Here is a 27,591-nt window from a genome sequence, read left to right as displayed (position 1 = left end):
CTCGGTCACGTGGTCCCGCAGGTAGGCGCACTACAAAAACGGGTAACATTCAGCCATTATACTCCGCGATGGTGACTGCGGGAGGCTACACCTAAAACCCGATCAGCGATACCGAGCTCACCTGTGCGCCCAGGTGTCACAGTAAAAGCGATTATTCTCCTCGAGTTCCCCGTCAGTTTGGTATTTGGGCTTTGTTTGGTCGTCGTTGCTTAGTTTTGCGTAGTATTAGGTTTAGTTCGTGTTCCTGATCGTGCTCAGATGTCGGCGCAGGTAGACTACCTGGTGGTGCTGTTCACCGCCACATCTGGAGCGAGCGGGGAGCTGCTGGGCTCCGACGAGAAGGAGCTCGGCCACTTGCTCTGGCAGCTGGTGGACTTAAAGAACAAAAAGGTAAGCAAACTTCATCACAAACTATTAGATGACAGAGCGAGTCGTTGTAAATAAACGAGCATGTTTTGGTGAAATAACTCTCGATCGCCCTCATAGTTTCAAATACAAGTAAAAATAAATGTTAGATCACTTTGTAAACCAAAAAACACGTCAAGTGAATTTATAGAACTTCGATTTCCTCCTAAATGTCTCTTATGACATCACTGAATTGAACATTTCCCAAGAAGAATGTGAAGATATTTGTAAACAGCAGGTTTATTCAGTTCCTGCTCCTTTGTACTAACACATATTGTTGTTGTGGCTTCTAAAGTTATAGGCCTTGAGCCTTTGAGTTTCTATGTTGGCTTCTGTTTCCAGACTGACGTGTTTTTTTCTTCCTCTGAACCAGTTGGGCAGGGTGAATGAGCTGCTGATTAAGCCTGAGCTCTCAGACCTGCCAGGGGACAGAGATGAGGAGGATGTGGTGGAAGAGAATGTGGAAGAGGAGAACAGATATGGAACAGACTGCGCCCCTACATTCACAAACCTTGAGACGGCTTTAAATCAGGTAACATGAAGACAACCAAGGTGTCCATTTAGGCTTTTGTGACCTTATAATTAATGACTTATTGACTCTGGTAGTTAAATATTTTCTTCATTAATCAATCAGTCAACCAATAATAACAATTTTAATAATGCATCTTGTAAAACAATTAAAATGGTCTCTTCCAGAATGCAGTAAATGTGAATTAACTGCATTCCTTTTTCACAGTTCCCTACTTGTGACTGAGCATCTGTAATGACACTTGTTGACAAAATGATTATTACAGCTTAGCCAATAATTCAATCACCACAACTGAATTCCTTATCAGGTCTGATTATGTAAACATGCAACAAAAGCTTGAGTTTCATGACTCAGCATTTATGTTCTTTAAGTCTAGACAATATTTAAGATCAGTTTTAGGTTTGTGTAGAAATGGTCGTCCGATCTTTTCTTTGATTTCAAATATCAGGAAAGTCCAGCTGGAGTGATGTCATTATCAATACTGCCTCATGACTCACCTAGATATGTCAATTCACTGATCATTTATCAATAAGTGACAGTAAGTCTTTTGGAGCCATCAGTTACAACAACCAGTCATTGTTTATGGCCCTAGACTATGAATGTGTGATTTTGGATTCCTTTTTAAATGTTGGATGTCTATGTCTACAGTTTCATCTACGATTGACGAATGAGGTGAACAGCACGGGCGCAGGCACGTCGGTGTGTTTGTGTACAGATGGGCAACTCCACATCCGCCAAGCGATACAGCCTCAGGCCGCGAGCACGGTGAGCGAGCTGTGCGGGCGAATGCCTCGAAGCCAGGGCGGGTGTGCACTGCTGCAGGAGCCTTCGTCGCTCGCCCGGCCACAGACAAACGTGTTATGTCAATATTGTGCTCCCTTGATGAAAATGGAGTGTCATTTGTGTGCCGCAGAAACCTGCCTAATGACACACGCCCAAGCACATACTTTCACACAATGCTGCAGAGTGAAATTCCCACACATCCACACAGCGATATGAAGAGCAGGAAAGACACCGGTGTGCTTGAGCAAACAGCATTAAAAAAATAAATAGGCAGCAGTTACAGACACGGGACACAGCTGTGGATCTTACACTGCCTCACATCCTCCTGCTTTCAAATCAAGCGTGTTACTTTATATGACTGTAACCTGACTGCATGTCTCATCCCTCTTTAGAACATTCTGGTCCCAGACTGTTTCTTCTCTTTCTTTGACCTTCGGAAAGAGTTCAGGAAGCACTTTCCCACAACTGACCTCAAGGCTTTGAATGTGTACACCATGGCGGAGTGTATCCTTTAACACGTCACCTGTTTACTCTTGCTGTGCTTCTGATTCAGCGCACTACTGCGCTCTATATGTTGAATGGTAACTTCACCTAATCACAGCTTTACCTGTTCTTATCCTTAGGTTTGGACTACAAAACTCAGTGCACACACATTAGAGGTTCATAAGCTGTGGGGTGTTGGCTGCAAGGCAGGAGGTTTTGAAATGCAAATAGGGAAACAATGGCAGCACCTTACTAAGCGCTCAGTGAAAGAGTGTGTGTTTAGCCAACAGGGCGAACTCGACACACACACCCACTGGAACAGGAAAACTAACATCTCTCTCTCTCTATCTCTCTCTCTCTCTCTCTCTCTCTCTCTGTGTCTCCCTGTCTCTACTCCAATGCTCCCACTTTCCTCCTCTATATATTGATTTTAGATTGGTATATCCATGCTGTGTAGTAGTAGGAGGGTGTGTTGTAATGTTGTTATCACTAGAGTGTGTTTGTCGGTCTGTCTTGTCTGTCAGCTCAGTGACTAAAATGTTCTTTAATCACATTAGGATCAAACCTGGCAGGTCGATCAGGGTTAGAGGCAGGATCAAAGGGGGAAACACACTGATACAGGCGTTTGATTGAGTCAGACATTTGTATATGATTATGGTGATATTAGTTCAATTCATATGAGGGTGATATCAGGTGAAGTTACCATGCAGTTGACAAGGTAAATATTAAGCACGCCATCTTATGAATATTCACAACAGGGGGTTTACATAATGGGTTTCCCCAGTGGCATAATCTCTGTACATGCCTCGTGTTGTCTCCTCTTGTTTCCCACATTGAGCCATTATAGGAGATTAATATGAATGTGATCTATCAAACTTGAACGCCTCGAACATCTCTCGTCTCGTTCTGCTCGGTCGCCGTCTCAATACATCCTTGTATGCGTTCCAGCTTTGCTTTCCAGTAACTGTCGGGCTTTTCTGTTCTTGCCGTTCCTTGTTTGCTTTCCTTGACTGCCTCCTCCCTCAGGTCTTAGTTTACCGGTCGATGTGCCGGCCACGTTGGATCCCGCGGCCGTATTGCCCCCTGAAATAGCAGTACAGCAGGTCGAGATGATGGCCAGCATTGTACTGGCGCTGCTTTCTGAGCCCCTGAGTGAGTGCTGTACAGTTTTATCAAATTCAGAGTGTGTGCGAATGTGAAGTGAAATGAGGAGAAAAGTGTGAAAAGTGTTGCTGCTTTTGACAGTGGGAAAATTGTTGCTGCTTTTAAATCAACTGCCAAGATGATGAGATGATTATCAGAGATCTAATCTGCATGTGACCCCAGGACACAGGGCAGTCACACAAAGAAGAGGAGTCATTAGTCTCATGTTGGAAACCTCTGTCTTATCTTCCTACAGGTCACACATTTTCTAACCCAGAGAGAGTCAGTGAGAAGTTTGAGAGTGGCACTTGGTAGGTTAAGTTGGTTCAATCTTAATATTCCCTTTTCTGCCAGCCACTCGCCCCCCGGCTGTGCTTATTTCATTGTGTGTTTCTGTGCAGCAGTAAGATGGAGAATGTATCTGACAACACTGTGATCAGAGCCCGAGGGTTGCCATGGCAGTCCTCTGACCAGGACATCGCTCGATTCTTCAGAGGTCTCAACATTGCCAAGTATGTTTTCTAAACTTTCAAGACCGGCTTATGTTAAATATGTGGCATAAACATGTTGTGTTCCTAACGTGGCCTGCTGTCCTGTCCTGTCCTGTGCTGCTGTTGTGTGTTGTGTGTTGTGTGTTGTGTGTTGTGTGTTGTGTGTTGTGTGTTGTGTGTTGTGTGCTCCATAGAGGGGGGGCGGCGTTGTGTCTGAACTCTCAGGGGAGGAGAAACGGCGAGGCTCTGGTTCGTTTCGTCAGCGAGGAACACAGAGACTTGGCTCTGCAAAGACACAAACACCATATGGGCAATCGATACATTGAGGTACACACAAGTCTGAGTCCAGCTCTTTAGATCACCTCTGCCTCAAACCGACACGCTTAACTCACCAGCTTTTCCCTCCGCTGGCAGGTTTACAAAGCAACAGGGGAGGACTTCCTGAAGATAGCAGGAGGTGAGAGATGACAAAGTGCTATAATGCAGCTGCCAGCATGTACAGTGACTCTCAGTGAGGGAATGTGTTAATAGTGTTCACACACTGATCACAGCTTCCAATGATGTGAGATCCAGCTCCTTTTGTTTCTGTTTGGGATTTTATTTTAGTATTCTAAATTGATGTATTTTTAAAGATAGATTTTAATGATGTCACGCCTTCTCGCCACCAAAATGAACCTTCTGGCCCCTCACCTCTCAGGGAAGGAAGGAATGTGCACACACAGTTAGAAACCTTACCCAACCGTAAACACACTATATGCTTACACACACATTGATCAGATGTAAAGAGGTACTGAGGTTTACCATCAGAAGTTATGGATTATTCTCATCTAATAACAATTGCAGAGAACAGTTTGACAGTGTTTCTTCCCTGGTGTTTGTGTCAGGGACCTCCAATGAGGTGGCCATGTTCCTGTCCCGCGAGGACCAGATCATCGTGAGGATGCGAGGGCTTCCTTTCACCGCCACGTACGACCAGGTGCTCGCCTTCTTTTCCTCCGGGGACGGTCTTAAGGAGCCTTGTCCGGTCAGCGGGGGAAAGGAGGGAATCCTATTTGTGCGCTACCCGGACGGTCGCCCCACCGGCGACGCCTTTGTGCTGTTTGCCTGTGAGGAACATGCCCAGTGTGCGCTGAAGAAACACAAGGAAATTCTGGGGAGGAGATACATCGAGCTCTTCAAAAGTACAGCCGCAGAGGTCCAACAGGTATGTCAGGCCTCCATGTGGCTGTGCAAGCAGGCCGCCTCTCTCTATTTACATTTCAATATGTTTAGTTATGACACACAGAATGGTCGGGACTTTTTCACTTTATAGGTTTGTGGTTCTGTCGCCTCTTTGTTTGGTGGCATGCAGAGTGTTTGTGTGAGCACAGAGAGCCACAGTATGTGGGTGCGTGTCAAGGGTTGGGGCCTGCATAGCAAGATGTACTGTGTGTGTGTGGTTTCCTTTCCACATAGGTTTCTGCTTAATGGGACGTTTGTTAAACAAATACACACAATACTCATTGGCAAAAGATTACCACTGTCTCTCTCTTTCTCCCTCTGTCTGTCTGTCTGTGTGTGTGTCTCTCTCTCCCTTTGTCTATCTGTGTCTCTGTGTCTCTCTCTGTGTATCTCTCTCTCTCTCTCTTGTGAAGTGACGTGGTCTCGTTTTCTTATCTTTGTGTCTTTCTAAACGTGCACATGCGTATCTGAGGCATTTCCATGTGGCTTCAGGTATGACAGGAGCAGGAGATTTGTAGATCCTCTCCAGAAATGCAAACACGCTGGTGTCCTGTTGGCGGCGGGCCAGCTCTTGCCTCATATTGCAACACACACACTCTTGCACACGAGACTGCTGAAAGAGTCCTGCTTGTCTGTGTGTTTCTGGGTGTTTTTGATGATGATGTGTTTGTTTTGAAGGGTTGAGTGTACGTAAGTGTGTGTCTTTGTGTGTTTTAGGTGCTGAACCGTTACTCCTCCGCCCCGTTGATCCCTGTGGCCCCTGCCCCTCTGGTGTCAGTCCTGCCCACTGTGTCTCTCCTGCCCCCTCCTGGTGGTGTGAGGGACTGCCTGAGGCTGAGGGGGCTGCCCTACACAGCCAGCATAGAGGACATCCTCACGTTCTTGGGGGAGTTTACCCACGATATCAGACCGCACGGCGTGCACATGGTGCTCAACCAACAGGTACATCCGCCAGTCACTGAGATCATTAGCATTCCCACAGATGCACACACTCATGTTCCTGCTGCAGAGTCATTACTCACCGCCCTCGTTCTTCACGTCTCTGCGCCCAGGGTCGTCCATCAGGTGATTGTTTCATCCAGATGACCTCAGCAGAGCGAGCATGTCTGGCCTCTCAGCGGCTCCACAAGCAGGTGATGTCCAGTCAGCGTGGCGTAAACAGCCGCTACGTGGAGGTGTTCCCCTGCAGCGCCGAGGAGATGGGGCTGGTGCTGATGGGAGGCTCCCTCTCGCACACACAAACACACACACACAGCCGGAGCAGGAGTGGGACAGGGCTCAGCCCGCCGCCATGTAAGTCCAGACGTAAGTGCTGCTGGGAGCTGTGGGTGCTTCGGGACTGCCGGGTAGGTGGGCTCCTGCCGTGGAGGCAGAGTTGCTGGGTTTTCTCGAATCTAGAATCTGTGGGAGGATGGTGACATCTGGTCTGAGTAGGAGGAGTTTGAACTGTGTGTGGGAATGTGTGTATGTGTGAGATACCTTTGTACAATCCTATTGTAATTCAGTGATTTAGCCAATGTCTGCATGCTTTAAGAAAACTTTACTGCCTCTAAATTTATTCCACACTTAAAATTTTCATCTCTGTTCACATATTCTGCTTGAAAAGAGTAGTTGTCATAGTTGCAGTGCTTTTCCATGGCAAGTTTGCTGCTCATTTGTGATTTCACCCCTTATGTAAGTCAGTGGTTGTGATCTGAGAGCGATGGATACGTGTAAGCAACGCAGATGGAGTCCCAGCTCACCTGTGATTGGACCAAACTGGCATAAGCTCTCCAGTCTGGTCACGTCGGTAGATTTGGTTGTGGGACTCAAACTCATCAGTCTCCTGTCCTCAGTGTGTGTCCTCTGTGTTTGTGGAGGAGGTGGGCGGAGCTGAACGCTGTGTTCTCTGTTTGAGGCCTTTTTTTAGTCACTAATAAACTCCTGTAATGTTTGCAATGCATAAGTTCTCTTGTATGAAAAGGTGAAGCATTGATGACATCATGTTAAAATGAGATGAAACCTGAAAGATTCTCGTGCACATAAGAAAAGGAAGATCTCATTCTTTATAACCAAATAGTGTAAATGACCCTTGTGAGTCTTGTGGCACAAATAAGCTCTCACGCCCTCACACACACTCACACTCGACAGGTCCAGACTATCAGTGGTCATTGTTTGTATGTTTGCATGAGCGCTTCTGTCTAAAACAAACAATGACCTCGCCCCTGTGTGCCCCCCCCCCCGACCCCCCCTCGTGTCCTGTGTACTGTCTGTTGACGTTGTGTCTCTCTTTTTTAAGACTCCTGTCTCTCCCTCGTCTCCCTCCTCCGCAGGTTTATCTCCGCCCTCCTACACCTTCGCCCCAGCGCCCCCCGTCCTGCCTGCGGAGGCTGCCGGCCTCTACCCCCCCATGGGTCAGGTGCTGCTGACGCCTCGGCATCTGCCGCCGGGACACGCTTACTACCCCGCCGCAGCTCAGCTCTACATGAACTACACAGCTTACTACCCCAGGTACAGAGACACGGTGACCTTCACATGCTCCTCATCAGGTTCAGGCTGACAAATAAGGAGAATGCGTTGTCATAACTACTGTGAGATTCATCTTATTGCATTCTCTTCCTGCATATGTTTGACACCGGTGAGAGTTTGTTGGTTTAAGCCTGTGACAAAAAAAAGCAAAAAGAGAGAGTTATATTTCGGAAATGTTGGACAAGAACTTTCTGGGGATGTGTTGCAAAAGAGTCTGGGACAGAAGGAACTACACAAGGAAATGATTCAAAGCTTTCTACAATATTATTATTAAAAGTAAATGACATGGAAAGCTGATACACATACAGAGGCCCAGTGTCTAGGAAGAGTTTGAGAAGTCTTTAAACTCAACAACAATCAAAGAAACGACCTGATATACTGTAAGTCTATGGGTGGACTATTATGAGTTTATGTGTGAGTGACGTGTTGTGTGAGGGGGAAGAAGAAAGACTGCGACAAGGTTAGTTAATAACTGAACTTTGTGGTATCAGAGAGCTCGGTAAACATCAGTGATCTCTCTCTCTCTCTCTCTCTCTCTCTCTCTCTCTCTCTCTCTCTCTCTCTCTCTCTCTCTCTTTCTTTCTTTCTCTCTTTCTCTCTCTCTCTCTCTCTCTCTCTCTCTCTCTCTCTCTCTCTCTAGTCCACCTGGCTCTCCCACTGTGGGTTTCTTCCCATCCCCCTCCCCGCTCTCCTCCCCGGGGGGGTTGATGCGCATGCCAGGCCTGACCTACAACGGCAAAGACCTCATTAATGCAGTGCAGGGGTACCAGGTAAGAGAAACTCTGCGCAGACGCACCGTGTTGATTAATAACTCGCTGGCCGTGCTGTTTGTGAGCATGCAAAGCTTCATGCACCGTCCGTGTTCACAAGCTTTTCCATCAGATCCAGTTGCTATATTCAAATCTCCTCTTGTGGGTGTGTATCGTCAGGCATCCACTGTGTTTGCCCAGAGGCTATCAAACTAGTTTATCCTGTCTACTCTCCCTGCTCTGTCACACTCGCTGCTGCTTGCTTAGACTTGAATCGGAGGATCCAAAGTCTTATTTAAACTGAAGAGGAGGATCTCCGGTATTTTTCGAAGTCACTAGTTTAACAGAGTTCTTGCTAAATTAAAAGACCAAACGGGAAAGTTTGGAGTGTTTTTCCCCTTAAACAAACAGTAATAATATGACGTCATTTGTGGAGTTGGCAGGGTCCACGTGGCCTTTAAGGTAGTGTTTGTGATTGCATGTCTCTCAGCCCCCTGTTTGTGTCCCTCCTCCCCCTCCCTCAGTACGCCCCTGAAGATGCTCTCGTGCACGCCCACGGGCCCGTGCACGCACACGATCCGACCAGGACATTGCTTACGCAGCCCAAAGAATGGGTGTGTATTTAAGGTGTCTGAGGCGGGTGGCAGGTAAGGATTGGCTGAAGGCTCAGTGAGGGGATGTGGACGGTGGTCGTAGCTGTGGCTTGTTTTCTTGCCGAGGGTTACGGGGCTCAGCACGACAGCCACATTTCCTGTATAGACATGGGATTTTCCACTGACCGCACACAACAGTAACAGTGGACATAGAGGTTGTGTTGCAGTGAGTGGTTAGAGGAAATTTCATGGAATTGGCTTTTTCTTTGGGCCTTGGTGCGAATCCTGTGATCGGGTTGCTAGATGATTCATTGTTTTATCGCAATCTGCACTCAAAATCCTGATTTTGGAGCACAATGCTTGAAACTAAGGGTGTGTGTATCCTTTAGGTATAACACGGGGACTATATAGGACCCCTTTTCTACAAATTTCACTCTTTTTAAGCTCCTATTAGATACCTGAAGGTACACATGTGGTCTCAGCAGTGCTTTCAATGTCCCTGTAATTGGAACTCTTGAGTGCCGTTACTGATTTGTGTTTTTGGTGAGCTTGGCTACTCTGTTTCTATCCTCTCCACCCTCTACCTCATCATTCATGGCCTCGCCCACTAGCCATGCGGCCTAATTGCTTAATTGGTGGTGTTGGGTGGTGTCACAGTGTTTTATTGCCGGATAATCACAGGCGGTTGAGGAGGTGATGGGTCAACATCTGGTGCTGGTGCTCTCTGTCTGTCTCCCTTTCACACTGGACTAATGCCCCCCTGTCTCTGTTTTGACCCTAAACCACCCCTCCCTCCCTCTCTCCCTCCCCCTCCCTCCCTCTGCAGAGCCACCTGGAGTCGCTTCCTCTCCTGAGCAGCAGTCTGATTGGTCAGTCCAGCGGAGGCGACGCCCCTCTAATGTCCCTCCCCACCCTCATGACCAAGCCGGGGGGGCAATACCTGGATCTGACCCTGCTGTAGGGTCACGCACACACATACAAAGGTCACCTGACAAGTTTGGTGTATGTCAGAGACTCATAATGTATTGTTAGGTTTTGAAAAATAGCCTTTTAGATGTGTTATTTATATCTTTAAGAACAGAAATTAATGTATTTTATACCAAATCATTGTGGCCTTAGCCAAAATAGCATTTTGTCTTATATTGCACAGTGTGTATTTTAAAAGCTTATAGAGATCTTTTTTTAAAAACATATTATGGTATTATAATCACCATGACATCTTTGCGAGCAGAAATAGAGAAGAATAACATAGTACCAACAGAGCTGAATACTTTCTTTGAGCTTTTCTGTGAAAGTATGTGAGTATGTGTGTGTGTTTTTGTGTGTGTGTGTGTGTGTGTGTGTGCGCGTGCGCCAGCATGAAAGAGATGAGAATGAGTATTATGCATGTCTGTGCCGATACATTTTAATACATAATCTGTTCATGTAATGCATTTTATTTGTTTTATCTACATTTGATACAATACAGTGATTGTATTGGAAGCTTTAGTGCATGAAGAACTTTGTAGTCAGACTTTGAGATGTTTACATAATGCCAAATATCAATGCACTGCTAATCAATGAGACTATTAATGGATATAATAGCAGTATCATCTTTGAATCACTGTTGGCTGCTGTCTGAGCTTGTCAGGCTGATCGTTGCATCAGACTTCACTTACAACATCTCATTCCACTCGCCCCCGACTTTCCTCTATGTAGCTTATATAGGTCGATTTCCATGTTGTGTAATGCCAATGTTGTCGTGCCTTTTGTGTTGGACACAAACCTGAACAGGAAAGCCCCGGTTCACGGTAACCCAACCACAGGGACACATTCTCCTAGAGGACTCATGTCTCAAGCTATCTGCTTACTGGGTGAATCTCAGGAGCCAGAGGAGGTTTCTGACAGATTTTATTACATATGTTACTCACAGCAAACACTTCTCAGTGCCTCAAACTTCCCTTCCACCGTCTTCGTTCCACCGTCTACACCGTCAGGGAGAGAGAGAGAGAGCGGATATCCCTGTGCCATATCTCTGTTTAACTCAATCATCTGTAGTTCGGAGAAACGAAGGACGCAACTGAGATGAATTTAAGTGACATTTGTGCTCTGCGGATGTCCTGTTTGTTGCTCCATGTTACTGTACAGGGTGACACACACAAGGCTCAGGACGCCTCATTGTCACCATGCTGAAAATATAATAAATATAACGTGAAGTTTGCTGGCCTGTAGGTGTTTTGTTGAACTCTTTGCCATTGAATGTGACTGGGCGGTGTTTGGTGGTGCTCTGTCTGCGCTGTGGAAGTGTCTGTGAAGTGCCGACGCTCAAACACACAGGTGGAGTTGCTGATGACAGAATTTGACTCGAGGCGAAACTGTGGGAACTCCCTCTCACTGTCCTCAGCGATTACCTCTGAGCTTCTCACATACACACAGACGCACACACACTATTGCAAAGAAACTATTGTCATTCAGACACACTAAACACATTATGTGACAGGATAGCTTTTCTTCAGAAGTTGGAAAAGGGAAGAATAGAGTGCAGGAAGGGGGAAGAGAGGAGGAAAGCAGACAAAACCATGTCAGACCCCCTCAGGGCAGATTTGGTATTGTGTAATACTATCTTGTGCACCCCACCCTACTTGATCCTTTTAAACACACTCTTTCTCCCACTCACAAAAACACGCTGCCTATACCAGCATAGCAACACCCCAACGCCCAACAAAGCCCAAAATACAGGATTGTATTCTTCTTTAAGAATACAATCATGAGTTTAGTGAGACACCTGTCAGTAGCTTCAACAATGTATTTGTAAAAGTGTTAAAAGTTCTCGATTGTGCAATGACACATTCCCGAAAAAGTCGATTTAATCTCTTATATTGTTATATTGTTATATATAGTTGAGATAGTTTGAATGTTCAAAGTGCTTGTTTATTGAAATTACATTAAAGCATATAAAGTGAAATAGAATTTTAAAAAGTTTCTTAATAATAAGCTGATGGGTTTGAAAGGTTTGCCTACTGCCTTGTTGGCAGTCAAGTGTGTGTGTGTCTTCAGGATGTTTATCACTGATGTATATGGCTTGATGCATTTATTCTTGTCAGTGACCCCACATTGCACCTTTTCTTTACAAAGATGAATCACTGAAGTGCTTCACAGAAGGACAGGAGAAGTGCAATTACTGTTCAAACTGACTCATGGTTCCTGATAGGTGTGTGGCGGCAGATAAATCAGCAATTTGCCTTAACAACATTCCCCTACTGGGTGGGTGAGGCCGGCTCCCACTGTTACCCACAGGAGCACACAGGGTGAGGCCTGTCCACATTCCCCTGTCAGCGCAGACTCCAAAGATGCTCCAACATTTATGTCAAAGTTAATGATGTGATCTTTATTGAGATCGACTGAAGACAGAAACAACACCATCAGTCCATATAGTACAGTGGCAAATCACCCGTGGCCTCAGATGTGAGATAAAACAAAGACTGACATAAAGTCGTCAGGCTGCAGGTTGATGCTTCCCTTATGAGAGCGGCTTTGCATTTGCAAAATGAGCGACTTTGTGAAGAAAACAATCGAAAATGTGTGTAAAACAAAGTGATCTGTGACCTGTTGCTCGTGGCAACATGACATACATGTGAATGTATTTTGCTGCCACAGGTGCAGTGACTGTGGATTTGTCTACTCCTAGTGGGCAGAATGAGATTGCAGCTTGTGCACACAAACTGGACAGGCCTGTTGTACAGCAAGTGGATTTTCATTTCAACTTAAATGCTGCCAATTGTTTGACATGTCAGAATTACTTCTGACAGAATAAATAGAGGGAAGAAAGTTCAACAATATCTGCTCTATTATTAGCAGCTGCGTTATTTACATTTAGAAGAAAATAGCTTAAAAGTGAATCATTTTAATCTCTGCCTTCTTCCCTTTTTAAAGTAAGAGACTGATGGCCTTCGCAGTCACTGTCTGAGTCACAGCTCAGGCATCAACATGGACACAGTGATAAATCACACACAACCAAACCCCCCCGCCCCCCAAAGCAAGTCAGGTAAATATTCAGTCAGGTGATGTTTATCATGCAGTCAGCACCAGTTACACCTGTAGCTTGTCTATGTTATCAATATGAGTTAGCCAGTAAGTTCTTTCGATTCTATCTCACTTTGTGTAATAGTATATACAGTCTCAGTTAGAAAGAAACCTTTAAAATAACAATTAAGCAAATATAACAATTACCTTTATGCAAATATATATTTAGAACTGCTGAGTGTATTATGCAAATGTACAAATACTGAGTGCAACCAACACTTCTGTTTCCTCCCCTTCACACCTGGTCTGCTGCACCTGGCAATGATGTCACAGGGGTCAAGGGTTGCGGCCTCAGAGTTCCGTCATCAGGAGGGCTCTTAGTATCTTCTCTCTGTCCAACCTCACCTCCTCTCCGCTACACACAGACGCATGAACACACACATAAGTCTAGCGTCATAATACAGTGGAGCACAACCCGACCTGTTCAGGTTTCCAGGGTCAGATATGAGCCTTGAACCAATGAGTCAGTTACCTGTTGGTATGGGCAGCTAGGTAAGGGACCAGGTGAGGGATGGAGTTGTGGTAGTATGAAGGAGAGAGGTGGGGTGAAGGCAAAGGAGAGGGACAGCATGGACTACCAAGCTCCAGAGCTGGCATATTATCCACCTGGAACACACACACACACACACACACACACACACACACACACACACATACACACGTTCTGCTGTTTACTTTATGATTAGTTAAGTGTTTAGAGGATGAATGAATCCCCATCGGCATGTGTTGCTCTAAACAAATATGCTTTCTTAAAGGCTTATTGAGGTGTGTGTGTGTGTGTGTGTGTTTGTTACCGGGTATATGGATGGCTGTATCTGTTTATCCAATGAGCTGCTGGAGCCCGCCTTCCCTGTACTCTGGGAGGAGATTGCTGCAAGGGCTTCGGGGAGATTATCTTCATCTTCATGGTTACTGATGACAAATATGGTGGACAGACAAACAGACAGACAAGCTGAGTGGCTTACACAAGCAGATGTTCACCGCTAAACACCCAACAACGTGACATTTCCAAAGAGCCGCGACAGAATTACCTTTGCTTCAAGAACTCATTTCAGAGCGCATTTCCTTATAGTGAAAGCTCAATCCTGGTTGGGAACATTGCCATTCAACAGCAACAAAAGGTCACGTCAAAGGCCAAATCAAAGGTCATCGGTACTCACAAGCTGAACTGTCGCACCAGCCGTTTCCTGCGGTTGGTGCTTGTGTTGGATCTGGGTTGGAGCCTCTCTGGCGTTGGGTTAAGCTCAGACCGGTGTGGCGTCTTATCTGTGGTCAAGCTGGAAGCGGCCGAGTCTTGTGACGAGCTCTGATACCTGAATACACACAAGGACATTCACCTCAGCATTCCACCAATGTGTGAGTAATGCTCATATGGGTACATATCTGGGTGAAATAAACTGGCCTTTCATTAAGAGTTTCATTAGATCTCCTCCCTCTGGGTGTTGTTGGAGCTTCCATCTTCATAATGGAGGAGAGAGGATAAGGATAATTAGCTTGCAGTTACATACAGGCAGTATAAAGGCTAAGACGGCTGGGAGGAAGTTCACTACGGAAATGAGTGGGTTTTTGCAAGTGCAGATTAGCCAAAAAGTCTCCTATGATGCAGCCAATTTGTTTGATGTGGTGCATATTGGTTTTCAGGTGGGTAAAAATGGAAGGAATTAGTCACCCTGAAAGCCGCCTCCATCTGCGCCTTAAGGATGTTACACTTGAGGTGATCTGGGAGCATCGCCGGTGAAGCAGGAGGATGCAGAGACTTTTCTGAGAGCTGCTTCTCCTCTCCCTGACAGCGAAACAGGAGGAGCAGGTGAGGAAGCTCAGCACTTTGCAGGCCCCAGTGTGTGTGTGTGGGAATGTGTCTGACCTTGTCCATGTTGATGTGCAGCGAGGGCCAAGGCGGAGAGTCGCTGTCTGACTCCAGGGCCTTGAGCAGAGACTGAGAGAGGTCCATCTCATCAGCTGGGCAGTGAGGGGTCCAACCTTCTATTACAAACACAAACACACATCAGCATATCAACACAACACATGCTGACTCACGTTTAGTGCTGAGATTTGGAGGAAGAGTCACTGACGCGATGTGAGCGTAGGCAACAACAGCTTTGCAGACAGATACTGAGTGTCTGGATGCATCACCAAGAGACAGAGAGTACTTACTGTGTGTGTGGCAGAGCGTGTCCTGGCTGTGTGTGTGGCGGCGGCGGTGGCGGTGGCTCTTTCCAGAATACGGCGTCTCATTCTCCTCGATACTGAACTGATCTGAGACAGGACCACTCAGAGGGAAACTGAAGAGGACACACGCAATCACAACTAATCACACCACCTACTACCTCAAACATTACAAACATTCCATCCTTATTCCGCCACGCAACATATTTTAATTCATGACACAATCACAGCTGGAAGACGAGCCAATAATTACACGTCATTGCCACTGACACATTAATACACATTTTTGTTTATTTGAGAAGGCACCATGGCAACATCTCTACCACATGTTGATTTGAAGAGAAGCAATACATTATGTAAACAACTGGTTGATTCAGAAAATCATAACCTGATCGGACATTATTGCAATGTTTATTTCAAAACGTACAGATTTCCGGCCCACTTTTCCATTGCATTACAAACTACATCTTAAAACTAAATGATACTAAATTCGATTATTGGCATCGAGGAAAGCAGCTGCGTCCCAAACCCAGCATGTGCGCACAACTTATCTGTGAATTTCAGCGAAGACACGACTTCATATTTCACTGTCGTCCATTAAAAAGTCTCTGTTTTGAAATCACTTCATTTGACTCAGATGACAGTAATTCGGATGATTTAGCTGTCATTCAATTTCTAAGGCTTTCTTAAGGCATCAAACACACCGCCAGCGATTACATTCATGTCCACAAGCAAACCAAAGCCCTACGCTCTAAAACGTGGTAGTCTGTTTTGTTTTAAAGTAGTTTCTTTGTGTTTATGTGATAAGTTCAGACGGTGGGGGAAGGAAACACAAGAGGGGAAGTGACAAATGGTTGATGGCCGCGATGATGCTGGTGACAACAGTGATGAGGATGTCGGTGACGTCCGTGTTTCCTCCTCCTAGTCCATCCGCAGGGTTTCTCTCTCTACCAGGCGCCAGTTTATGCAAATGTCAGTGTTCAGGCCAGGGTCAAAGTGCCGTCATGACCTTGTCCCTGTACACCACACTGATAGAGCCTGGGAAGACGCCGCTGGTTCGCTCCGGTTGAGGAAGAGGACTGGATTTTGGACTCTCATCCTCCACAGAGGGCCTGAGCATGATGATGGAGGGGAACACACAGCACGCACAGCCCGGCGCGGAGGCGGAAGCGGCAGACAGGGGAGGACGGGCGGCAGGCAGGCAGGCAGGCAGGCAGGCAGGCAGGGAGGACAAGCAAACACAGGACAGACAAGCACAGACACATGAGGTTTATGAGTGACATGAAGTGTGATGAATGACAATACGGAGGGAGCGGAGAGCGAGAGGAGCGAGAACCTCTAAAAATAGAAATCTGTTCTCCGGTCAATCTTTTCTCAAGGACCCCCTCAGACAGATGGTACACCTGCATGCAATTTCAGAATCGTCAACAATCACACCTTTGACATCAGGTGTTTGTATAAGCCCTGATTTTAACACTCTGTGGTCGGCCTTCCCCCTTCTGTGGCCGCGGTTTGTCTTACCTGTGAGGTGGTGTGTGTCCGGAGGGCTGCAGGTACACTGAGGGGGAGAGACCAGGGTGGGTGGGGTGCCAGGGATCGTGGCCAATAGGAATGTTGTGCTGGTACTGGAGGAGACGAGACGGGACGAAACGAGGCAGATTGAGGTGATATTGAAATGAAATGCTGCACAAGGCACCTCAGTGGCTCTGTGTGTGTGTGTGTATGTGTGTGTGTGTGTGTGTGTGTGTGTGTGTGTGTGTGTGTGTGTGTGTGTGTGTGTGTGTGTTCAGGTCTGAAAATGAGGTAACTTACTGGATGCAGGCTGGGATCAGTGCTGGCATGGGAGCTGGAAAAGAATATTAATCAATAGCAGACAAATTAGAATAGATTAGATTATTTCTCCTGATTGGGTCAATATGTTCAGTTGTTTATGTCTCGCACAAGCAAATTGTCCTAAAAGGGGACGGGAAAATAGAGAGCGTTGTCTCCTCCCAAAGGACTATTGTACGGCAGGAGGAATGATAAGAGATGAATGTAAATATTGGAATCTCTTTACAGGTATAATATTAAGACAAATGTGTGATTATATTGCAGATGTTGGTGGGTGTTTACCTGATATGTTGCGGCTTGGCTGGGGAAATGGCTGCAGAGACAGAGACAGAGAGACGTCACACAGAATAATGAGTATTGGAAGAGAAAGTGTGACTGTAAATCTGCTTTTATCCCTGACTTGTTGACATGACTTATACTGCAAGACAAAATATATCTTTAAATCCTTCATTTTTGTATTCCAGGGTTGAAATTGCTGTTTGTAATCCCTCCAATAAAAAGCAATCTGAGCTGTAATGCTGAGAGTGCAGCGGTAAATACTGTCCTTATTTGAGCAGGACAGATTAGGGACTGTAGATATGGAGGCGTGTGGCTCTGTGACTTTACTGAATGTAGTAATTATGAAAGAATGAAGATTATTTACAGAGTAGTGCAGGTGCGGGACTAAGATGAAATACAACATATTGGAGTAAATTTCATACATAAATCAAATGAATGAAACAACATTTACAGATAAAAGATAATAATAATTGACACAAACACCTTATTGACAAACATAATCTACATTATCTTCATATTTAAATGGGCATTTTATATGAATGATTGCAATTAATATAATATGGTATACAATAATCATCATGGTTTCTATGGCTACATTATATCAGATGACATTGACCTTGTCTGTGGTCATAATAGTAATCCTCCTAACTGTAATAGCAATAGTGTTAAATAAGAATTCTGCACATAGAATTGCATGAAAACAATCCCGGCCATGTAACTATGACGTTTCCTTTAAATAAAAAAAAAAGAAGATCTAACAAATTTAGGTTTGGCGTGTTTTCTGTCAAAGCTGCATATGACCTTTAATCAAAACATGAAAAGGCCATTTATCGCCATGACATGCGTGACCTTCAGCAGGAACATGTACGTGCACTTTAAGGGCAGCAGTGCTGTTAGTCATGGATGTTTGGTATGACTCACCTTTGCCCAGTGACTGTGTGCGGGAGGGGTACCGCTTACTGGGCCTGCGCTCAAAGGTACTGGCTCGCCTCAGCCGGCCCCCATGAGTGGCCTGATACTCTGTCTTACCACTGAGACAGACAGACAGACAGACAGACAGACAGACAGATTAATGAGAGTGAATAGAATACAAATTCCTTTCAATTATACCTAGATACTACTACAATGAACGCATGGTTGTTATGCAGTGCATACCTTAAACTACACACCCCTACACACACCTACACACTGAAGCATTACAATTCAGACAATTACAATTAGACGTTCCGTAACTTTAGAAGCTTTTATTCATGGGGAGGCCGATTTTTTTTTTCAACAAATCTATGAGAATGTAGCATGTATAAACTAAAGATTGAAGAAATGTGTGAAAGAAATCACACTCAAATATATTAGATACAGTTTAGTAAAGGAAACACTCATACACTTACAATTATTTACACATTTTTCTTTCATCAAATGCTGTTTACTTCTATCATGAAATAATAAAAAAAAGATTTGTCCGAGAGTCAGATTAGTGTGACACAAATATCAGTATTAAAGGTCCTGGTCCATGGTTGTTCAGGCTGGACTGCGTCACCCTGCACAGGTGTTCCTGCTATTGTCTCCACCGCTTGTATCCACTGACACCAACATAGCAAAGACGTTGCACTAATTTGTTTTCAACAGGAAGTGCTCTTTAACTGTGAGATTTTGCTTTGTGCATTTCTGATAATAGTCTGACAAGAAAACAATATGAAGGGAACGTCTCAGTCACCATAGGAACAGACTCAAGTAACCATAGATACACTGTAACCATAGATACAAAGGCTTTGTTTTATGCGACACACTAGTTCCCACATGTGGGTTAGTTTTAGCCACAACTAGCAGCTCACATTATTGATCTCCACTGTAGTTTGAGATATTGATACACTGATTGGCGAGCAGCGATGTCGTCAGCTTGTGCTGCGGTGTTACCTGAATCTGAAGCGGGAGCCGAGTCGCGTGAAGTCACTTTGGCCAGCTTTTCCGGTGGCGGGCTGGCGAAGCCTGAAGAAGGCGTGGCTCTCCACCGCGCACTTCCACAGGTGTTTACAGCTCTTGGCGCTGTCTAGCTGGAACATAAACGTATGTTCCTGCTCCCGGCCCTTCACAAAGAACAATCGAATACTATTAGTTGTCTCTTAAGGTGTTTCTCATCCTAAGATAGTGGCATGCTTACACCACATCGCTCCACTACACTGTCCCATTAAAGAAGAAACTTTGAATACGGCCAAGAAATGCAGCCTTCCTTAGGGAGAATTTGGAGGTCACAGCCAGTGCACTGTATCTTTCCTGACCTTCCATTTCCCAGACACGATCACGTTTACACAGAAATGTAGGTTTCTGGGAAGAGCGAGGCCAGTTGGGAGCAAACTAATGTCATACTTAATGAGATAAGATGAGAGCTCTGATAATGCAGGGAGATGATGGTGCAGGTGCAGGTCTTGATGTCACCTTCTGCCCTCTGCAGGATGCTGCCTGCACAGGAGGTCACAGGCTGCGACCTCTGAGGACGCGACCCGTGAAATGAGACATAGTTATAGTCTCCGCGTCTGTGTTGTGTTCTGTTTGTGGAGAGATCATTGTACCTGATCGTCATCCTCCACCACGACCAACGTCAGCCGACTCTTTCTGAAGTCCAGCCGGGTGATCTTGGGCCTGCGTCACACACCGAGTACAGAACAAATGAGGCAACCGACAGGGGACGCATTATTCTTAGGTGTGGGTGGATAGAGGGTAGAGTTGAGTTGAGTTTGTAGCATTTACCAAAAGAAGAGGCCGATTTTGCTCGCGCCCTCAAACACCAAGATGCCAGTTGGAGTGAGACCAAGTGCATATTCTCCTCCATCTCTGCCCTGAGGACACAAGCAATTTAGACAATTTAACCCACGCAGACACAGACGTCAGTTCACATTTATGCTGTAGTGACTCATATAAAGTGTTCACGAATGAGTAAATACACACACATACACACACCTTGACAAAGTGCATATCTACACCATAAAGTTCCAGCCATTTACATTTGTTGAGGAAGGAGATTTCAGCCTGAGATGGGCTCTTTCCTCTGAGGAAACAAAATGAGACTGGGTGAGTTTTAACAACACACACATTACTCACTCTGTTACATCTGACGTTAGACTTGTTGGTGACTTAGTCTGAGAGGAGAAAAATATCAATAGCAACGCTTGCTGCATGACCTCGACCTCACTAGGGGATGTGTAGTGTAGGAGTGTCTGTGCGTAATGTGTGTGGGTCTCTGTCCTTGTGTGGCTCAGTCATCTCGGTGCAGGCGTATGTAATCTAATCTGAGATGGGAACGATCAGACCGTAGCTGGGTTAAACACTGCCTGGATTCAATCAAGACTCTCCAGGGATTAATCCCTTAATCCTTCACACAGAGGTAGAGAGAGACTGAATGGAGGGTCAGTGAAATTTAGAGACTCTTGTCACTGGAATCACTGGAGCTGAAAGACAGCAGTGGAATGGCTTCCTTTCCCACTTAATGCCCAGTTTATTGTCCCAGTTCTTTCATCCAGCGAGGAAACAAACAGTTTAGGTCAGATCTCCAGCCAATGGAAGGCGGCCAGCATGTTGCTTTGACACAGAAATAGCACTGCAGCAACTAGTCCAGGTGCCTGTGAGCTCATCATATTACGTCCTCTGGCTCTGAGAAGTGTGAGAAGGTCCCACGCTGTGCAGCTAGAAATGTCTGGCATAAAACTGGACAGGTTCATGACAGATTGATGACCTTTAATCCCACCTGAGCTCCAACCACTGGCCGAAGATATCTGCTTCCATGGCCTCGCTCTGTTTGGGAGTGAAACGAAACTCCGACACCAGCTCAGGAGAATGTTCCAGAGGATCGCAGTCTCCCAACTCGCCTTGATGCGGATACACGCAAGCATACATGCAGCACAAGCGCACACACACGCACACACACACCATTCAGAAACACAGATAGAAATGTTAGGACAGCAGTGTTGGTAGATTTCTTTAGCATTTGTGATGTTTTCTTAAACGGCTGTTGCCTTAAGCAGTTAAAATGCCTCTGAATGACTGAGTAATGTATGCAAATGTGTTATTTACTGAATTGGTGAAATTTAAAAAGGCACAGGCACAACTGAGCAGGTGTGAACCAACAAACCCAACCAACATAGAGCCGGGAAGGTTTCACACTACACTTTGCCACACATTAATGAAAAATAAATGAAGAATAAACATGATAAAGTGCAGCTTCAAAGAGGCTTTACTGGTGCTTCCACATGTTTTAGCCCATTAACTACAAATCAGATATCATTAATGTAACCAACCATCTCTGGAATCCTCTCTGGGTGTAATAGGGATTGCAGCAAATCCTCCGAAAAACTGTTTTACTTGTAATTCTAAGGGCTCTGCTATCAGATATTTAAAGGTCCTGCTGCTAAATGGCAAGAAACCACCAAATTCATTCGTCCTATATCTCAAATGGCACAAAGGCCTCGACAGAACAGATCCCTGCACACCGCTGACAGAACCATAACTCTGAAAAAATACATATAATGGGTCACTCTGATGGATTTCCTCTCTCTAACACGTTTCAAGTCGCTGCAAGTCTCTTTTTTATCACACAATGAAATGAGTGTGAGGCAGCGGCTCCATGGGGGAAGAGAATCAATCTAAGATCTTAAGGCATTTGGAAATGGTAATATGAAGTAAGAGATGGAATTAAAACTCCAACACCTGCTAAACCACCAGCACAGGACATGAAACTTTCAAATGTCAATGAATCGTGTTTTCTTAATCAGGATGTGAAGTGTACTTACTTTGTAAACAATACGCCCCCAGTTCTACTGAAACATCATATGGACACTTCAACCTGAAAGAGTGACACAGGAGTGATGACCACACATCAACAACACACACACACAAGGCATCAGTATCCTACAGACAAGATGGGGACGTGTGGACATGCTGTGGAGTCAGACAGCCACGGAAACATTTCAGTGCCCTCGGCTGTGTGTGTGTGTGTGTGTGTGTGTGTGTGTGAGTGCATGTCACATAGGAGAGGAGTAACCCTTCTCCTAAAATAAGCAGCCCTCTGCTGTTCCTGATCTTGAGTGTTATAATAGAGCTGGACTCAGGGGAACCGTGGCCCAGATAGAGCCAGGAGGATGGAGACGGGTTACACACTGTCCATGTGTATGTGTGTGTGTGTGTGTGTGTCTATGTGTTTGTGTGTGGAAAGGACACGCCACTGCACAAAAGTCCCCCAAACGTTAGTCTGGGTGACCTGTGTGTACACTGCCCCAGGTGATTGTGTGTGTGTGTGTGTGTGTGTGTGTATGTGTATGTGTATGTGTATGTGTATGTGTATGTGTATGTGTATGTGTATGTGTATGTGTGTGTGTGTGTGTGTGTGTGTGTGTGTGTGTGTGTGTGTGTGTGTGTGTGTGTGTGTGTGTGTGTGTGTGTGTGTGTATCCCAGGGTTAATAGTACTTCAAATCTCCTGGCTCATAGAAGTGTGTGTCCTCTTAGAGCAGACCTTTATTTTGGGTTGAAGGTTATCGACTCGTCTAGTTTAGGTGAATGATCGGGTGTTTGGTTGTGAATGTGTTTATATGTCTGTGTGTGTGTGTGTCTGTGTGTACATGTACACATATATACAGTATATATATATATATAAATCCCATATCTATGCATTAACATGGCTAAAGGAACAACTTACTTGCCAGACAGAATGTCTTGTCGAAGTTGCAACACAAACAGATACCTGACGGGTAAAAGAAGACGAATGAGAAGCCGCGACTGAACCAGAACATAAATCAGTTAATGTATCACGTCAACACACACACACACAAACACACACATCTTTCACACACAATCTGTCAAAAGAAGTCTCTGTCCATTTGGCCCTGATTAGAATCTGCCCACAGCAACAAAGTAATTAGCCCCGCATCCTCTGTGGAACCTCTACACTGGACTCAAGAGAAAACTCTATGTGTGTGTGTGTGTGTGTGTGTGTGTGTGTGTGTGTGTGTGTATGTGTGTGTGTGTGTGTGTGTGTGTGTGTGCGTACCTTGTAAATTCCTCACGCAGGTTATTTGGCTCTGAAGAGTAAAATTTCACTCTGAAGAACAGTCTGTACGGAGGACCATCTCAAAGAAATAAAGACAGAAGGTAAAGTGTGAAAAGCCCCCGTGTGTGTGTGTGTGTGTGTGTGTTAGTGTGTGTGTGTGTTAGTGTGTGTGTGTGTGTGTGTGTGTGTGTGTGTGTGCGTGTGCGTGAGAGAGGGTAACACATTATCACACAGGAAGATAACAGGGTGGAAAGAAACTGGAGCACTAACTTGTCAAAATTAATTGAATCCAAGCCTCTTTTTCTTTATCCTGCATTTTTCTAATCTGTCCATTATTATTTCCTCCCTGTTTCATGACTGGTGGACTGAACTTGACTGACACACACACACACACACACCAGCTGGCTCTCCTCCTTTCTCTGCTCACCTTTCTTCTCCTCCCTGCTGTGCCATTCATCCCCCCTGTTACAGGCTGCAGAGCAAACAAGGGTATGGCTCCTAATGCACATGCTAATCACCATGTCAACATTTCATAATACGCCACCTGCTCCCCACTTATCTGCCTCCATGTGCACATGCAGCACACTCCACATTACACACATGCGCGCACGCCCTGCCGCCCGCTTAATTAGTGAAACAGTCAGAGTCAAACTTACCTCGGATCTGTTTCTTTATGGGCTTGGACATGTCGAGCCAGTGCTGAGGAGAGGAGAGAGAGAGAGAGAGAAGGTGAGACAGAGTTACACCAGCTTCTGCGCTCAGGCTGCTGTGGGCAACATCAACAATGTGTGTGTGTTTGTGTGAGATCGGTGCACTCACTGAGACTTGATCTGTGTCCATGAATTGCAATCCAAAGTAATCCGTCTCCACCAAATCAATGTGATACATGATCTGATCGAAGAGGTCCTGTCCTTTGGATTTGCTCTACAACAGAAGCATGAAACGTTAATTACTTCCGTGATCTCCTCTGACTTTTGGAGTCGTGGTGTACAAGTGCTAAAGAGATACGGGGTGTTTTCTATTTCTTCAGATCAGTTTTGCCCTAAAATTGAGTTTCGGCATTTGGTTTGCTGAAGGATTTCCTAGCAAATGTGTGACCATATCAGGGGCATGAGGACCTGCAGCAACTGGGAATGTGGCTGTGTGTGTGTGTGTGTGGTGCATCTGGGTCAAAACGAGAAGGACAAGTCCTGAGGGAAAGGCCCTGATTCAGGCCTTTATCATTAACACACACACACGCACACACAAACACAAACACACGCAAGCGGCGTCATATCTTTAACGTCTGCCTGACACTTTACGAGCAGATGGGTGTGATCGTCCCATATGAAGACCTAACCCAGTTTTAGTGTGTTTGTGCAGCACATAGAGGCGTGGAGACGGAAAAATAAAGATGACAGCCGTGTACTTTGGATCCTGATAACCTGTTTGAACTTTGCGGTGGGTGTGATGTGTGAGGAAATCAGGGACAGGAAGCAAAAAAACCAAACCACCAGAATGCTCTTCCTCATTCTACCGAGACAAGACTTGAAAGGGAAATCACAGCAAACAACCCATTAACGCACACTCGCACTGACCACAATAGAAAAGTGGCGCTCGTATTCTCCGTATGAAAGCTTTAAGTGACAGACGGGCTGGTAATAAGCTTTAATAAGAGATCTGGTTTACGCTCCTACACCTGTATCACTGCCTGTGGGGAAAAAGAGGACATGAACAAACTTGTTTCAACACACCTGTGACTGTGACTAAGCCAGCAGCTTGACAAACTGTGTGTCATTTAGTATTGTTAGTTAGAAGTGTAAGACAGAGTGGGAGGTATAGCTTTGTGTTCTTGCTGTAATCTCTAATGTATAGGATCCAAAGAACAAGCCTCTCCCCACCCTGATACACCACCAGAGCAGCAAAACCCAGCAGTCTGAGGTGATGTACGCACGCAAACAAGCTCTGGTGACACACACACACACTCACACACTCACAATACACACAAACTCCATAATGAAAACATCTTATGAGGAAGCACTTACGCGCACATGCCCACACGCTCACTGATCAAACCCACCCAGCCCTCACACGCTCGTAGCCCCACAGCCATAAATCACATCAGGGAATCAGGGAATTGAAAGCGAGTGAGGAAGAGTGATGGGGCACATTAGGAAAAATGAAAAGAAGAGCAAGGAGGAAGGAGGAGGAGGCGCAGAGGGCGAGGAAGAAGTGAGACGATGAGCAAGGGAGCAGGGCACATAGGGAGTGATGGAGAAGATTAGGAGGGGAGATACACGGAGAGGAAGCGAGCGAGGCTGAGAGTGAGGAAGATCAGATAGAGGCAAATAGAGAGGGACGGGATGGGAAGGGAGGGAACGGGTGGGGGGGTCAGACAGACAGACAGACAGATAGACAGAGAGGACGAGACTGAAAGAGAGCAAACAGAAGAGGGCAGCTCCAGGTTTATCTTTGCTTTCCTTGCAGTCAGAGTGGGGAAGTAATGTGATGAATTGGCTGATCATAACACCATCTGTAGCTGCAGCTCTCTCTCTCTCTCTCTCTCTCTCTCTCTCTCTCTCTCTCTCTCTCTCTCTCTCTCTCTCTCTCTCTCTCTCTCTCTCTCTCTCTCTCTCTCTCTCTCTCTCTCTCTCTCTCTCTCTCTCTCTCTCTCTCTCTCTCTCTCTCTCTCTCTCTCTCTCACACACACACAACCAGCATAGATATAGGCAACTATGTTACTACGGTCTGTGTTCACGCTTTGCAATAAAACTTTGCTAACTTTTCTTTCCCAGAAACTCCAAATAGACACATATCTGCCCATTTGAGGTTTCTGTGATTTGAAAGTTAATTGTGTGTAACATTGTTGGTGAACCATCACAAGTGAGGGAAAGATATAATCAGGAATCATTTTGCATCTTTCATGCTCAGTTTACTTTCAATTTAATATAATTAAGAACTTTTGAGACTGGAAGTTCCCCTTTAAACCAAATTGGGTGCATTTCCTCTGCACATTAACAACTAATGGAGCTCAAAATAAATTGAGCACAACAAAGCTGCTCTGTTAATGGGACACACAGTTGTGGAAGAACCCTCCGTCTCATTTCTGCAGGGGACCCCCGAACAAAAACCCGCCAGAGCCCCGAGGGTTCCCCGGGCCGCTGGGCCACTGCTCCGGGGAACCGCTTCGTCCTTCTCCAAGGTGTTTCTTTGTGTTTACCCACTCCGGCTGCGAGTGTAAACACACAGACGTGTTGTTACAACAGCGGACGCGCTTCGACGCACTCACAGGCAAATCCACATTGACGTCCGAGCCGTCCAGCAGCAGGACGCGGCAGGTGATGGTGGTCCTGGCTGTGCCCGCCGCCGGGATGTGAACCGACGCTCCGCCGGTCACCACAGCGGGCGCATGGACGACCTGCTGCTGATGGGCCAGCAGCAGGGGGTTCCCGGCTACCCCCGCTCCTCCTCCCCCTCCTCCTCCCTTACCGTCCCGTTCATCCCTCTCTCTCTGCTGCAAGCGGCTCCGGGAGCGGCGGCTGAACGTCCGGCGCAGAAAGCCCATCATTTTCCTGATCCACAAAGCGAAGCGGTCCGGAAAACGGGACCGTGCAATAGTCGGTGCCGGCAGCCGGTGTGTTTCTGCGGTCGCCGCCGTCGCCACCGCCTCCTCCCCGGGGCGAGGAGTCACTCAGCAGGCACCGAGGAGACTTCAGGGCTTCCGATCTGTCCTCAAGCTGGATGAGACTCCAGCCGCATACTAATGAAACTGATCCACCACCGAGGCGCCAACCAGTTGATTTCCAATCATTCGGCCGGGACGGCGGGACTCTCTCGCGGAAATGCAGCCGGTCGTCCTCCGCTGTCCTGCCCGCTCCCCGTGCACCTGCCGCCTGCTTGGCTCGCTGTTGCGCACCGAGTCTTCAATCCTGGAGAAACCCCGTCCGACGCTCCCGCAGTGGGGACCCCTGAGTCACACACACAGGGGAGGGAGGTCACCGTGCGCAGGAGGAAAGTGAGCCACCTCTGGATCGGACCGGATCCCGGTGATCGTTATTTCGGATCCACACGGGCAAACCGAAACTAGTCTACCTCACAGGTAAAAGTCAGCCAGCGAAACTGGACAAACAGCCTGTTCTGCGCCTGCGTAAAAACACAGCGCAGAACAAACTTCTGCTCCTCCGACTGGCCGACCCGTCAGAGCTGATGAAGCAGCGCCACCTGTCGGCCGTGGGTACAGCTGGGTAAAGGCCCGTTCAAGGCTGCCGACGGATCCCCAGGGAAACGCAGCAACTACCTCCTTATACATGACAATACATGAGAAATGATGTGCGA

At 46.2% G+C, this 27,591-nt stretch overlaps 2 protein-coding genes across 5 annotated transcripts; one reads left to right on the top strand and one right to left on the bottom strand.

Annotated features, from left to right (window-relative positions):
* Nucleotides 1-39: 39 nt before the first annotated feature.
* On the top strand, nt 40-11,104 carry esrp1 (epithelial splicing regulatory protein 1). Of its 4 annotated transcripts, none has more exons than XM_076153811.1 (16): nt 40-390; nt 779-937; nt 1,583-1,699; nt 2,110-2,221; nt 3,227-3,352; nt 3,600-3,654; nt 3,745-3,855; nt 4,029-4,161; nt 4,249-4,291; nt 4,719-5,038; nt 5,773-5,997; nt 6,108-6,348; nt 7,368-7,545; nt 8,204-8,333; nt 8,837-8,926; nt 9,732-11,104. In XM_076153811.1, the coding sequence occupies exons 1-16, from the start codon at nt 259-261 to the stop codon at nt 9,864-9,866; spliced, it is 2,307 nt and encodes a 768-aa protein (XP_076009926.1). In that variant the 5' UTR covers nt 40-258; the 3' UTR covers nt 9,867-11,104. The 4 variants fall into 4 exon arrangements, with proteins under 4 accessions (XP_076009926.1, XP_076009925.1, XP_076009928.1 ...); XM_076153810.1 differs by having other exon boundaries at nt 6,108-6,360; XM_076153813.1 differs by having other exon boundaries at nt 6,108-6,360; nt 8,837-8,959; nt 9,732-9,936.
* A 1,834-nt stretch (nt 11,105-12,938) lies between these two features.
* epb41l4b (erythrocyte membrane protein band 4.1 like 4B) lies at nt 12,939-27,395 on the bottom strand. Its single transcript, XM_076153675.1, has 24 exons — nt 26,546-27,395; nt 24,097-24,201; nt 23,934-23,976; nt 23,278-23,356; nt 22,927-22,971; nt 22,024-22,076; nt 20,982-21,102; nt 20,198-20,285; nt 19,988-20,076; nt 19,810-19,879; nt 19,157-19,326; nt 18,164-18,273; nt 17,246-17,276; nt 16,946-16,979; nt 16,655-16,758; nt 15,122-15,249; nt 15,001-15,012; nt 14,832-14,950; nt 14,637-14,750; nt 14,370-14,425; nt 14,128-14,280; nt 13,762-13,879; nt 13,440-13,573; nt 12,939-13,322 (listed from the first exon to the last, which is right to left on the bottom strand). Exons 1-24 carry the CDS (start codon nt 26,822-26,824, stop codon nt 13,259-13,261), a joined length of 2,319 nt encoding a protein of 772 aa, XP_076009790.1. The 5' UTR covers nt 26,825-27,395; the 3' UTR covers nt 12,939-13,258.
* Between the last annotated feature and the right edge of the window lie 196 nt (nt 27,396-27,591).

This window comes from Genypterus blacodes, unplaced genomic scaffold (assembly GCF_046128005.1).
Source record: "Genypterus blacodes isolate CSIRO-AG114 ecotype Tasmania unplaced genomic scaffold, CSIRO-AGI_Gbla_v1 ptg000059l_1, whole genome shotgun sequence".
In the NCBI taxonomy this organism is placed as follows: domain Eukaryota; kingdom Metazoa; phylum Chordata; class Actinopteri; order Ophidiiformes; family Ophidiidae; genus Genypterus; species Genypterus blacodes.
This window is presented reverse-complemented; position numbering and strand designations above follow the sequence as displayed.

Coding starts and splice junctions, on each gene's coding strand:
- epb41l4b (XM_076153675.1), bottom strand. CDS start 26,824: ATGATGGGCTTTCTGCGCCGGACGTTCAGCCGCCGCTCCCGGAGCCGC. Junction 16,980..17,245: donor GCCAAGCCGCAACATATCAG/GTAAACACCCAC, acceptor ATTCTTTTCCAG/CTCCCATGCCAGCACTGATC. Junction 14,751..14,831: donor TGCACATCAACATGGACAAG/GTCAGACACATT, acceptor TTTCGCTGTCAG/GGAGAGGAGAAGCAGCTCTC.
- esrp1 (XM_076153810.1), top strand. CDS start 259: ATGTCGGCGCAGGTAGACTACCTGGTGGTGCTGTTCACCGCCACATCT. Junction 3,353..3,599: donor GCTGCTTTCTGAGCCCCTGA/GTGAGTGCTGTA, acceptor ATCTTCCTACAG/GTCACACATTTTCTAACCCA. Junction 5,998..6,107: donor ACATGGTGCTCAACCAACAG/GTACATCCGCCA, acceptor CTCTGCGCCCAG/GGTCGTCCATCAGGTGATTG.